At 35.6% G+C, this 13,303-nt stretch overlaps 1 protein-coding gene across 1 annotated transcript; it reads left to right on the top strand.

The window, feature by feature from the left end:
• Positions 1-1,713: 1,713 nt before the first annotated feature.
• LOC130994612 (guard cell S-type anion channel SLAC1) lies at positions 1,714-5,426 on the top strand. The gene is made up of 3 exons (XM_057919667.1): positions 1,714-2,441; positions 3,397-4,202; positions 4,866-5,426. The coding sequence occupies exons 1-3, from the start codon at positions 1,899-1,901 to the stop codon at positions 5,233-5,235; spliced, it is 1,719 nt and encodes a 572-aa protein (XP_057775650.1). The 5' UTR covers positions 1,714-1,898; the 3' UTR covers positions 5,236-5,426.
• The last annotated feature ends 7,877 nt before the right edge of the window (positions 5,427-13,303 follow it).

Raw genomic sequence — 13,303 nt, forward strand, 5'->3', positions numbered from 1 at the left:
ACGAAATAAAAATTAAATACTATGTATCTAAATCAAAATTCAATAATATATTTAAGTAATATGAGGGCCTAAAAATTGTAATTTAAGTATATTTGGAAGCAAAAAAAACTTCTGAACCTAATTGATAAAATAGCCGCCAGTAAAACATAGCCGCTGGGATAAAACACCCGCGACTATTGTGAGCGGCTATGGTTTACTGGCGGCTATTTTATGAATTAGGTTCAGAAGTTTTTTGTGATTTCAAATATACTTAAATTACAATTTTTAGGCCCTCGTATTACTGTTTTATTATACACAAACGTACCTTCATTATTTTCAAACTTAGGGCATTTTAGGCTTACAAGGTCACATAGCTTTACAATAATTGCACATTTATCAGATTTTGTGCATTTTTAACTACCTATCTTACACATTTTCTTACACAATTGTACTTGTGTAAGAAAAATGGAAGAACTTTTACAAAAATTCATGTAAACCTATCAACATCAATTGTGTTTTGTAAGATATATTATATGGGTGAGTATTTTTCATAGACATCTTACGAAAGTGGGTACTTTAAATTCTCACCCTTAATTTTATTGGCAGGGAAATTATATATTTTACTTAAAATGGCTAATTTTTAAGCTTTTCATGTAATTGAATATTTTTTTTTATTATAACAAAATGGATATTTTTATATATTGACACATTTTTATACATAGAACATGGTTTGAATTTTTTGATTGGATTTCGGGTTGGATCCGCTTGGCTTGAACCGACTCGAACCCGCGCACAATGAGGTGGATAGAGGTGTGAATTCGATTTTTGCTAAAAACAAACCAAATCAAATTTATATCTGATTTTTTAAAAAAATCGAACCGAATTAACAAAACCGAAAAATCAAAATTTTTAGAATAAAAATCGAACCAAACCGAAAGACCGAAATAGTCCAAAAAAACTGAAAAACCCGAATAAATAAAATGAAAAGTAAGAAAAAACATAAAATTAAATTGTACTATTTAATATTAAAATTAATTAATTATATATATAAATATAGACATATTTTAATATAAAAATTACATATCAATATGTATATGTATTTTTATATATAAAGTATATGTGTGTGTGTGTGTGTCTATATATATATATTAATATATTATGAAATAAATATAATTCGGTTTTCGATTTTGTTCGGTTTTTATAGAACCAAATCGAACCGAACCGAAAAACCAAATTCTTTTAAAAAATCAAATTGAATCAAATCAAAAAATTAAAAAAAAATGAACAATATTTCAATATTTCGATTTGAATCAGTTCGCGATTTCGGTTATTTTGCTCACCCTAGAGGTGGAGCACACAAGAATATTTGTCTTTTATTAGTCCACTCTTTTCATTATTACCTATTTCCAAATGATGAATCTAAAGTTTAACGGGGTCTTATCTGAATCTGTTTTTTCTCTATCGAAATATGAAGCCTTTTGTATCAAATTCTCGTACAGCGTTGACTTTGAGTACATTTTTTTTCAAATCCGTGAAATTCTTAGAAATACTTTCCTCGACTTTACGAGATAGAAAACGAACATTCATATGCATCGATCGAAAAGTTGTACATGCAACACCTATATATGCAACTATGCATTCCCATGTTTTTGAACCACAAATTATTGAAAATGCTGAGTTACCTCTCACGAGAAAACAACTCTTCAAAAATTGAAGTACACTAATCAAACAACCACCTTCGAAATAAAAGTCCCTTTGAGTTAATGACCCCTGCATTCTCGTGATCTTGATAGGCCCTTTACAAAGGCGGGCAATGCATGTGAAACAATGTAGAAATTCACTACATTAACTCAAATATGTATAACCAACTCTTCTTTCTTGTCAAAACAATTGAAACAAAATAGCGGCCAAGAAAAATAATGGAGATGAAAGAAACCCCAAGAAGATCTCAAACTGGATTAACACATTTTGTGGATATCCACGAGGTACCCGAGGAAGACGAGGAGGATGAGGAGGAAGAAGACGAAGACGAACGCAAAGGAAAGAAGGCGGCTGATGAGAAAGAAAAACGAGTTCACAAGGCTATCAACCTCCAAGAAGTGAAGAGAAAGAAGCATAGCTTTAGCCGGCAGGTTTCGCTGGAAACCGGATTTTCTGCGCTGAATGGAAAGAAGACGGAGTCGAAGGCGGCGTTGCCTCGAAGTGGGAACAGCTTCGGAGGGTTCGGGTCCGCTTATAGAAGCGGCGGCGCAGAAGAAAGGAAAGGCGATTTCAGCATATTCAGGACCAAATCCAGCCTTGTGAGGCAGAATTCCAAACTCCCTCTGAGAAAGGAGAGTGGGAATATTGATTCTCAATATAATGATGCTCCTTCTGGGGTTGATGACTCCATCAACAAAAGTGACCTTCCAGCTGGGAGATACTTTGCTGCCCTCACAGGACCAGAACTCGATCAAGTCAAGGTACATGATACAGTTCGTGCAGAGTTTAAATTTTTTCTGGCCCACTATTTTAGAACGATTTGCAAAATGAGATTAATATTTTTTTAAGTTGCACAAATTATAGACCAATTATTTTAAATTGAGCGCAATTGGGCTATTTAGGGCCATATTTGGGCCGCTATAAATCAGAATCAAAATAGAGTGTATAAAATAAAAAATAATACTAATATTAACTAAACGAAAGTAATGCTTATAAATAATGGTCTAAAAAATATCATATGTAGTATAACATTTTTCATTTTATATAGTATATATTCCTTTCTTTCATAAAAAATAGTCTTTTTTTTAATTCTAGGACGTTCACAAAAATTAATCCCTTTTAATTTTTGGAAACTTTACATTATATAGTGGACTATTTTATTCACTCACAATATAATTAATTATCATTATTTACGCTACTTTTTAAGTAAGCCTCGTTCTTCACTCACAATATACTAACTATTTTTATTTAAACTTGTGTAATTCCTTTGTAGGACTATTTTGTAGACGGATGGATTAGTAATTAGTGATTGGTGTTGAACCAAACTTAGTAGCACTTATCCATCTCCAAAAGGAAGAAAAAAAAAAATCTGCAGTCCCAAAAAAATTTGGCCTAATTTTGTTAACTACTCTGACATAATACTTCATCCTTCTTACTCTAATAGGCTCACTTTTTTTGGTACGAAGATTAAAAAACTTACCTTTTAAGAGTAAAGTGGTGTGGTCACACTAATTAAGTACATTTTTTTCTACTTAAAATATAAAACTAGCCTAGCTAATATAATGGGACGTTTCAAAAAAAATAACGAGCCTATTAGAATGCGGCGGGGGAGTAATTAATAACGTTAAAGAATTTTAAACTCAGGTCATGCATTTGTATTTATAAACAATCAACCCAAAACATAATTACAAGTGATTGAGTGATGAATTCTTGCAGGATTCGGAGGATATACTTCTACCAAAGGACAAGAAATGGCCATTCCTCCTCCGCTTCCCGATCGGGTGTTTCGGCATATGCCTGGGCCTGAGCAGCCAGGCCATCCTGTGGCGGGCGCTCGCGTCGAGCCCCGCCACCCGATTCCTCCGCATACCACCCGTAATCAACCTCGCAATCTGGCTGCTGGCCCTAACCGTGCTGGTGGCCGTCTCCATCACCTACGCGCTCAAATGTGTCTTCTACTTCGAAGCCGTGAAGCGGGAGTACTTCCACCCGGTGAGGGTGAACTTCTTCTTCGCCCCCTCCGTGGTGTGCATGTTCCTGGCCATCGGAGTGCCGCCGTGCATCGCCCCGGGGAACCTCCACCCGGCCGTGTGGTGCGTGTTCATGGCGCCCATCGTGTTCCTCGACCTCAAGGTGTACGGGCAGTGGCTCTCCGGCGGGAAGAGGCGGCTCTGCAAGGTGGCGAACCCGTCGTCGCATCTGTCGGTGGTGGGGAACTTCGTGGGGGCGATTCTGGCGGCGAAGGTGGGGTGGATGGAGGTGGGGAAGTTCCTGTGGGCGATCGGGTTCGCGCATTATCTGGTGGTGTTCGTGACCTTGTATCAGAGGCTTCCGACGAGTGAGGCGCTGCCCAAGGAATTGCATCCGGTTTACTCAATGTTCATCGCCACGCCGGCAGCTGCGAGCATTGCTTGGGGGGCTATTTATGGTGAATTTGATGGATTGGCGAGGACTTGCTTCTTCATTGCCTTGTTTCTCTATTGCTCCTTGATAGTGCGCATCAACTTCTTCTGGGGATTCAGGTAATCTTTTCATCTGCATATATTACGTATCATCAATGTGTTTTGGATGAGATTATAAATTCTTTAAAACACCTTATAAATTCCTTCAAACTGTTTAATTGACAAAATAAACTCTTAAATAACTTATAAGCTCTAAAAATTAGCTTAAAGAGCTTATAAACTTGCAAAAAAAAAAAAAGTTATCTACCCAATTTACTTTTTCGTAATCTTATATGCAACAATCATTTTCTAAATATTATTCAACTATAAATTTTCATATATCATTTCAAGTTCATATCTCATCTTTTTTCGATTTTCTCTTAACAAAATTTTCTTTATCTAGCAAAAGAATTAACTGTTTAGCTTATAAGTTCAATTACCCAACCACTTTGGCAACTTATAAGCTCTTGAAAAACTACATCGTACAAGCTCTTTAAACGTCTTATAAATTGTTGAAGCTTATAAGGTGTTTAAAATAAGCTTAGCCAAACACCCTCTAAATTTATGACATCCCTAAATTACTAATTTACGAGATTTACTATATTTGTATTATGCGTTAAATTTTGTCCTTTTGACTTAAAATGCACAAAAAGAATATCACGTTATGACTGAATTTTGCAAACTCCTAATGGAAATCAATGAACATATAAATTTTTGTATAATCTTGGCGAAATTCTTACATAGGTTTTCAGTAGCTTGGTGGTCTTACACATTTCCGATGACAACGGCTTCAATAGCCACGATCAAATATGCAGAGCAAGTCCCCTGCGTAATAAGCAAAGGCTTGGCTTTGTCCTTGTCTTTTATGTCTTCAACAATGGTTTGCGTGCTGTTCGTATCCACACTTCTCCATGCCTTTGTGTGGCAAACGTTGTTCCCCAACGACCTCGCCATCGCCATAACCAAGAGAAGACAAGGAGGCAAGGAGAAGAAACCCACCAAGAAGGCCTACGACATACGCCGTTGGGCAAAGCAGTCGCCATTGTCGCTGGTTTCGACCATAAGAAACCAAAATACCGCAGACAAGGAAGCTGATGATGGTAGTCACAAATAAGGATAAAAAGTATACAGTATATTTGTTTTTGGTTTTTTATTCATAATGCATTAATTCGATCAAGAAATGATGGAACAGGGAGGAACGAGACATCAGTCTTTGCAACTTATAGTTACAATCGGATTTGAAATTGTCAATCGATGTATGTATGTTTCATATTTTAATTAATTAAACTACATCTTGTTCTTGTATATGATATAACAACAACTATAGAACTATAATAAAGCAATCACTAAATGAGTAAAAAATGCTATAATAGACAAGGGTTTAAACTGTGTGATCGTAATATTCAAAGAACTAGCCACAGTTTATCACTGTTGTTGTATATAATCCATTTACTTGTTGGACTTTATGGCTTAAGTTTTTTTTTTTTTTTGAACAATCAATCATTTTTGGTACGTTCTCTCTTTTTTTGGAGTAACAAGTAATAATGAAATGTCTCACTAGAACATTAGGACTGGGCACGGACAAAATATTCTATTGATGTTCGTCGGCATTCACATATGTACCTAAAATAGTTACTGACAGAATGAGTGACCGTTGGTAAGTTACCAACGTCTCTTCCGTCGGAGATCATTCCGGCGATGAACGCCATCCGACGAAATCTGCCACACCAGACATTATTTTGTGTTTCAACATATATGGAATGTGTTTGCCATTTTCATTTCTCAAATGTTACACACAATAGTCGAGTAAATCAAATTTTAAAGTTTGGAAACATTTTTACATGTTTAAGTAGTAAATTTTATTTAAATCTTATATAAATTTCGGTAAATCTACTTGTGTAATACTATGTAGTCATTTTCATATTACACCACCATATACAAAAAAAATGCATAACAAATTACAATGACTTAATCATGACTATTCAAAATTAAAGGAAATTGATGTTAATGGAAACTGTAATTAGTTCATAACAGTTCATGCTACTTCATAGCAAATTAAGAGAAGAAAAACAAATATAAATAAAAGGAAGGAGGAAGATACTGTTGGGAGTTTAGGAAGAAAGTGTGGTGGTAATTAATTTGGAGGTGTTTGGAAGAATTATTTTTTGTATGCAAAGTGACTTTGTTTGCTTCGATTATGTTTGTTTCGATTACGAAACATTGGATTCTTTGCTATCGTGATTGCCGACTTGTTATCCACACAAATTGTAGTTGGCTCTTCATGTGGCCGTCCAAGCTCTTCCAATAAACTTTTTAGTAAAATTGCATGGCAAACACTTGATGTGGTAGTCACATATTCAGCTTCACATGTTGACAGTGTGACTGTGGGTTGCTTCTTCGACATCCAGGTTAAAATGGTGTCGCTCATAAAGAACATGAACCTGCTTGTACTCTTGCACTCATGATTATCTCTATACCCGACAAGTTTATATTGATTAGAACTTGAATATATATAGCAGGCCGTAGTTGATCATGCCTTTGAGATAACGAAGAATTCTTTTTGCTGCCTTCGTATGTATAGCAGTTGGAACCTCCATATAGTGACTTACGAGCCATGTGGCATAAAATAAGTCTGGCCTTGTGCAAGTTAAGTACTGCATGCTTCCAACCAAGTTCTTGAATAATATCGAGTCCATCTCTTCCATCATTTTTGGATAATTTGATCCCGCACTCCACTGGTGTGTTGATTGTTTTGCAGTCCTCAACCTTGAACTTCTTGAGTATTTCTTTAGCATAACCTTCTTGTGTAATACAGATCCCATCTTTGAGTTGCTTGACTTTTACACCGAGGTAAACGTCATCAGCCTAATGTCGGTCATCTCAAACTCTTTTGCCATGGCATTCTTGATCTCCTCAATCATTTTTTATAAATTATTTTCTGTAAAGATCAAATCATCTACATACAACAACAAAATTAAGATATCTTCTCCATTGATTATAACATATATAGAGGGCATGCTCGTGCGGGCATTTGGTGAAACCATTCTCCTCCAAGTACTTATCGATCCTCATATTCCATGCCTTAGTGTTTGCTTTAGTCCGTATAAGGCATTCTTTAAGTTCAAGACTTTATTTTCTTGCCCTTTTACCTTGTAGCCCATTGGCTGCTTGATATAAACTTCTTTGTCTATATATCCATTCAAGAAGGCAGAATTAACATCCATTTGAAAAATCTTCCATCTATTCTGAGCTACAAGAGAAATTATAAGTCGAATAGTTTCTAGGCGAGTGAGTAGAGCAAATACCTCATCATAGTCGATTTCGACTCTTTGCTATATCCTTTCACGATTAGCCTTACCTTATTTCTTTCAACTTCACCTTTGGAATTCTTCTTAACCTTATACACCCACTTGATTCCAATGGCCTGTGCCCTTTCGGTAGTGTCACGAGCTCCCATGTATAATTCTTTTTTATGGCTTTGATCTCTTCATCCATCGCGACTCGTCATTTTTCACTATTTGCTGCTTCTTCAAAGTTAACAAGTTCACAATCAACAAATAGGTAAAATAAGGTGAGATCTTCAAACGTTTTAGTATCCTCGTATATCTCGTCCAATCTTCTTGCTCGTGGTGTGGCTCGAGGATGGTGAGTCTTCAGTAGCTACAGGTGAAGTTGGTGGAGTCACTGGTTCTTGTTGGACTTCTCCAACTTGCTCGACTACTCTCTGATCTTCAAACTATTGGATGAAAGTGAAGTCACCGCTAGAGCTGAAAAATCCCATCCTCTTTCTTCATCGAACTCCACGTCTCGACTTATTATTGTTTTCTTGGTGTTTGGATAATATAACTTTTAGCCTTTAGAGTTAGAGTCTTACCCGATAAAGATGAATGTTTCACTTTGATTGTCGAGTTTTTTCCTCATCTCATCTGGTACATGTACGTAAGCTTTGCTCCCAAATATCTTTAGGTGGAAAATTCCCGGTTATCCCCCGCTTCAAGCTTCTTGTGAAGTCTTTCTCCAAATGCTTTTTGTTAGACAGGTACGTTGTGCACGCCACTGCTTCTACCCATAACTTTTTAGGCAAATATATTCTTTGTCTTTAGCATGGTCCATGCCATCTCCAAGATCGTCCTATTTTTTCTTTTCGCCACTCTGTTCTGTTGGGGGGTCTCGGAACTGTCATGGGCCTTTGAATTCCATTTGCTTCGTAATATTCTTGAAATTCCTTGGATGCAACTTCTCCACCTCGATCGGACCTCATGACTTTGAGTTTTCGTCTGCTCTCTTGTTCAACAAAAGCTTTGTATTTCTTGAATTCTTCAAAAACTTTTGTCTTCTGTTCAAGAGAAATACACCCACATTTTTCTTAAAAAAACATCATTGAAGAGCATAAAATAATTATTTTGCCAATGGAGCTTAGCTTGATTGGCCCACAAACGTCAACATCAACTAACTGCAATGGATACTTGGCTCTCGTACTTGACTCCTTTGGGAACTGGTTCCCGGGTAAACATCATTCGCAGAGTTGATCGGGATACTTGATGGATGGTAGATGTCTCACCATCTTTTTCTTTGACAACAACTCTAAACCACCAAAGTTCAAGTGCCCATATCTGAGGTGCTATAGCCAAGTTGTATCTTTGTAGCAGACATTGAGACATTTTGCCACATCATTTCCAATACTTATAGAAACATTCTATTTTTAGACATTGACACATTGGCGATAAGATTATTTTTACCATATCTTATAGAAAGACTATAGTCCTTCATGAGAATATTATAGTTTTTTTCTAAGAGTTGTCCCAAACTTAATATATATTCTATATATTGGCATGTAGTAAACATTTGAAATAAATTTGTGATCTCCATTCTTCAAGCGAATTAAAATTTTTATCTTTTCCTTTAATGTGAATTTTAGATTCATCACCAAAGGAGACATATTGCCACTTACCGACTCATCAAACTCCACAAGCATGCTTCTCTTTCCACATATATGATTGCTTGCACCAACATCGAGGTACCACATGTTATCTTGTCTTTCAGTTTCTCCTTTATAAGCTAGAAGTACACTGCCATTATCTTGACTTGTATTTTCGACTTAATTTGCCTTCTCTTAAATCCTTAATTTTTCATTTATGCACTCGAAAATATAGTACCCAAATTTATAACAATTGTAACATTTTATTGAAGACTTATCGTACCTTGACTATGGGTTGTTTCTCTCTCGACCAATTGTATACTCGTTTCTTCAATTGTGATTGATGAAACCTCCTTGTCCTCAACCGCGTTCACATCCTCGGCCTCTGTCACGATCTTGTCCTTGGCCACATCCTCTCCCTGATTGTTCATGGTCATTTCTGTCGCAATCTTGTCCCTGGCCACATCCTCTCCTGGATTGTCCATAGTCATTTCTTGGACCTTCTTCTTTATCTTTTGCACTTACTTGCATTTTCAAAAGTTCCTCAATTATTTCTTGCTTCTTCTTTTGTTTTTCCTCATATGATTGCAACGACTACAATAAAAGATCGATCGTCATTTCCTCCAAATTTTTAGTTTCTTCAATTGTTATCACTATATGCTCAAATCTTAGAGTTAGTGAGCGCAATATTTTTTCCATAATTATCCTCCAATTTTTCACCATTTATTTTCATTTGATTTGAAACTGCCAAAACTCTTGAAAAATAATTTGAAATCGATTCTGACTATTTCATATGAAATGACTTAAATTCTCCTCTTAAAATTTGAAGTCGTACCATTTTTTAACTTGCTAAGCTCCTTTGCACGAGTTTTGGAGCTTCTCCCATGCTTCTTTGGCGGCACTCGCATTAGAGATTTTCTCAAAATCTTCGTCCCACAATGCGTCATAAATGAGATAGAGAGCTTTCTTGTCCCTCTTTCTCGCATATCTTAGTCTGTCCCTTTGTTGTTGGGATAGCGAGAGCTTCGCCTTTTGGTTCCTCATAGTCATTTTCCACGATCTCCCAAACGTCGTTAGCTCCCAAAAGTGACTTCATTGATGCTCCAATTGTCGAAGTTGTTCTTGTTGAGCATGGGGAAATGACTGTAAATTTGCCATACGATAAGTGGAACCTTGTGGCTCTGATACCACTTTACTGGGAGTTTAGGAAGAAAGTGTGGTGGAAATTAATTCGGAGGTGTTTGGAGGAATTATTTTTTGTATGCAAAGTGACATTGAATTTTTGTATATGAACGTATAGTGTAGGGAGAGTTAGAACTTTTCTCTCACAAAAGTTTCTTATTTTTCTTTTCACTAACTTTCCAACTCAAGCTAAGGTACACATATATATAGAAGTATTTCTTCTAGATAATTCTATTTTTTGATTATTTTACTAATTAATTCTGTTCCCTTCTAAGTCATTCTGAACTGTTCTAGATTTTTCTTCTTTCTCCAACTCATTCTCAGCTATTCTAGATTTTTCTTCTTTTATTTTAGTTCCAGAATATTCTTTACTAAATATTTATACAAATCAAGTTTATTAATTTATTCTACAGATGACTAACCTCACGGTGGAAGTTATGTGTGGTGACGGTAGGACTCTGTGAATGCATGGGTGGCTGCACGGTTTCGATGGTGGAGCTCGGCGGCAGTGGTTGGTGGCACTATGACGACACTTAAGATAAATGTAGAGTTCAGTGAGAGAGAAAGATAGAGATAGAAGATAGCAATAGAGATGAGAAAAGAAATAGAAGACTTACGGCAGAGACGGAGAGCAGCGGCGGGATTTTCAGAGGGGTGGCGTGAGAGAGTGACTTGCTGTGTAGCGTTCGTTTAGAGGGAGAACTGAGGAAGGGGCGGAGAGGGAGAAGCGTGGACGACAACACGACCTCCGATGACGGCGAGGAACGAGCGGGGACGGCGAGAAATGGGAGGGAACGACGCAATGAGAGAGAGTAGAGCTCTGTTAATTTAGGGTGCAATAGATTTAGGGGCCTAAAACTTAACCTGCGTCTGAATTTAGGACCCACTGATGAAAAGTGACGCCCAAAGTTCTGTTGACACATTTTGTAAATTTTAAATAATTTAAATTTAAACAATTTTGTGAATGACCACCGATCCGTCGGCCACTGGTTTCGACGGCCATGCCGTTGGTGTTACTAGTCAGCGAAAAAATTTACCGCCACTTGCCGTCGTTGACGTCGTCGTTAATGGAGTCGGAGATTCGGAAGGTAGCTTATCGACGACAGCTCGTCAATATGCTATTGGTGAATCAATAGCGAAGAGCTCGCCGTCGGTAACACAGGCCAACAAGTGTGGTTTCTCCACAAACTATATATATAACCCTTAACACATAATACTGCACGATTATTTATGTTAAATAATATTTAAAAATGAAAGTTACCATATAATCTGAACCATAGATCTTGAAACATTAAATACTCCGTCCATCCTATTTCACTTGACCTAATTCTTTTCGGCACAATTATTAATGAGAGTAAGATTGTAGTGTAAAGTAAAGTAAAATATGTGGATCCATATTTATTGTAGTGTAAATTTATCACTAAAAAAAACAGATGAAGCCGGGTGGGACAACCCAAAAAATAAATTAGGCCAAGTAAAATGGGAGTAAAGGAGTAATTAATTAGAATTAGTTTTTTTTTTCTTATTTAAAATAGGGTTAATATGCAAAAACACCCTAACGTTACCACCCCAACTACACTTAAGCTCCTAACCTAACGTTGATAGCAACTAACACCCAAAAGTTCATTAAGTACTACAATTAAACCCATAAACAAACAATTTCTTTCACAAAATTAAGAAATTCATTTTTTTAGTCTATATAATATATAAAAGAGGAGTTTTCTCCCTCCATTTTTTCCCACCATTTTTTTTCTGTCTTCTCCCATCAATTTTTTCATTATTTTTCATCTCTTTTTTCTTTTACAATTTTAATACTTTTCTAAATAATATCAAATTTAATTTATGAAGAAATATTTAATAAGCATCTTATGTTTAAGTTTGTAACAAAATATTTAATATGGTATAAAAATTATTAAAAATAAATTTAAAACATAAGTTATTAAAATTTTAAAATATTCTATTTTCTTTACTTTGTTAAAATTTTACAATTCTTTTATTTATTTATATGAAAAAAAATGATGGGAGAAGAGAGAGAAAAAATGGTGGGAAAAAATGGAGGGAGAAAACTCCCCTTTTATATATTATATAAATTTAAAAAAAAATGAATTTCTCAATTTTGTGAAAGAAATTTTGTTTATGGGTTTAATTGTAGTACTTAATGAACTTTTGGGTGTTAGTTGCTATCAACGTTAGGTTAGGGGGTTAAGTGTAGTTGGGGTGGTAACGTCAGGGGTGTTTTTGTATATTAACCCTTTAAAATAATATTTTATTTAATCCACTCTCTCAATATATATTGCGTAAACTGATGTGATCCGGCCGGCTACCTAATTTGTCCGTTTCTTCTTGCTCAAACTCTCTATATTTGGAACGCTAATATCGAAATTCAACGCATAGAATGTAATCGGAATTCAGAAATGGCCTCAAAAGTAAGTCTTGTTGTCATCTTCATTCTAGCTTTAGCTATGGCTGCTCTGGTTTTGACACTTGGAGATGGCGACCCCAATCCTCAACCAAAGCGCTCTTACGCTGATAAGAAACTATGCTACAGGTTTAGAATAAGAAGAGCTTTGATATATGCACTTTACAAGACTGAATACATTTTACACCTTTCTCTTTTGATCATCTTTATGTATGCTAGAGAAATGATTGTACGTTGATGAAATTCAGTGTATCAAACTTCGTATTCAAGTTTCTGCTACCTCACTTTTAATTATTTTTTTTTTCATTCATTTTTTCTTTTAATTTCAATTTTGCATACTTTATTTTAATTTTATACTAGTTGTTAGGTTTATTTTATTCAATTAGGGTATATAATTATTGTTATCATCGTTTAAATTTATCTGATATAATTAGTTAATACCCCACTCAGCCCTCTGTCTCAACTAACTTGATTTGTATTTCATTTTGAGCCGTGTCAATCAACTTGATACATTTTTGTATATGATAAAAGTTTTTCATTTTATTCACTTTTTCATTTTTTCATATATCACACTAATTAACACACAAACACTAATTTCTTAAATCTCGTGTCCAAAAATTTTGTCTCAAGATAGCTGGGACGGACAGAGTAGTTCATTATAAG

Source organism: Salvia miltiorrhiza, chromosome 7 (genome assembly GCF_028751815.1).
Source record: "Salvia miltiorrhiza cultivar Shanhuang (shh) chromosome 7, IMPLAD_Smil_shh, whole genome shotgun sequence".
Taxonomy (NCBI): domain Eukaryota; kingdom Viridiplantae; phylum Streptophyta; class Magnoliopsida; order Lamiales; family Lamiaceae; genus Salvia; species Salvia miltiorrhiza.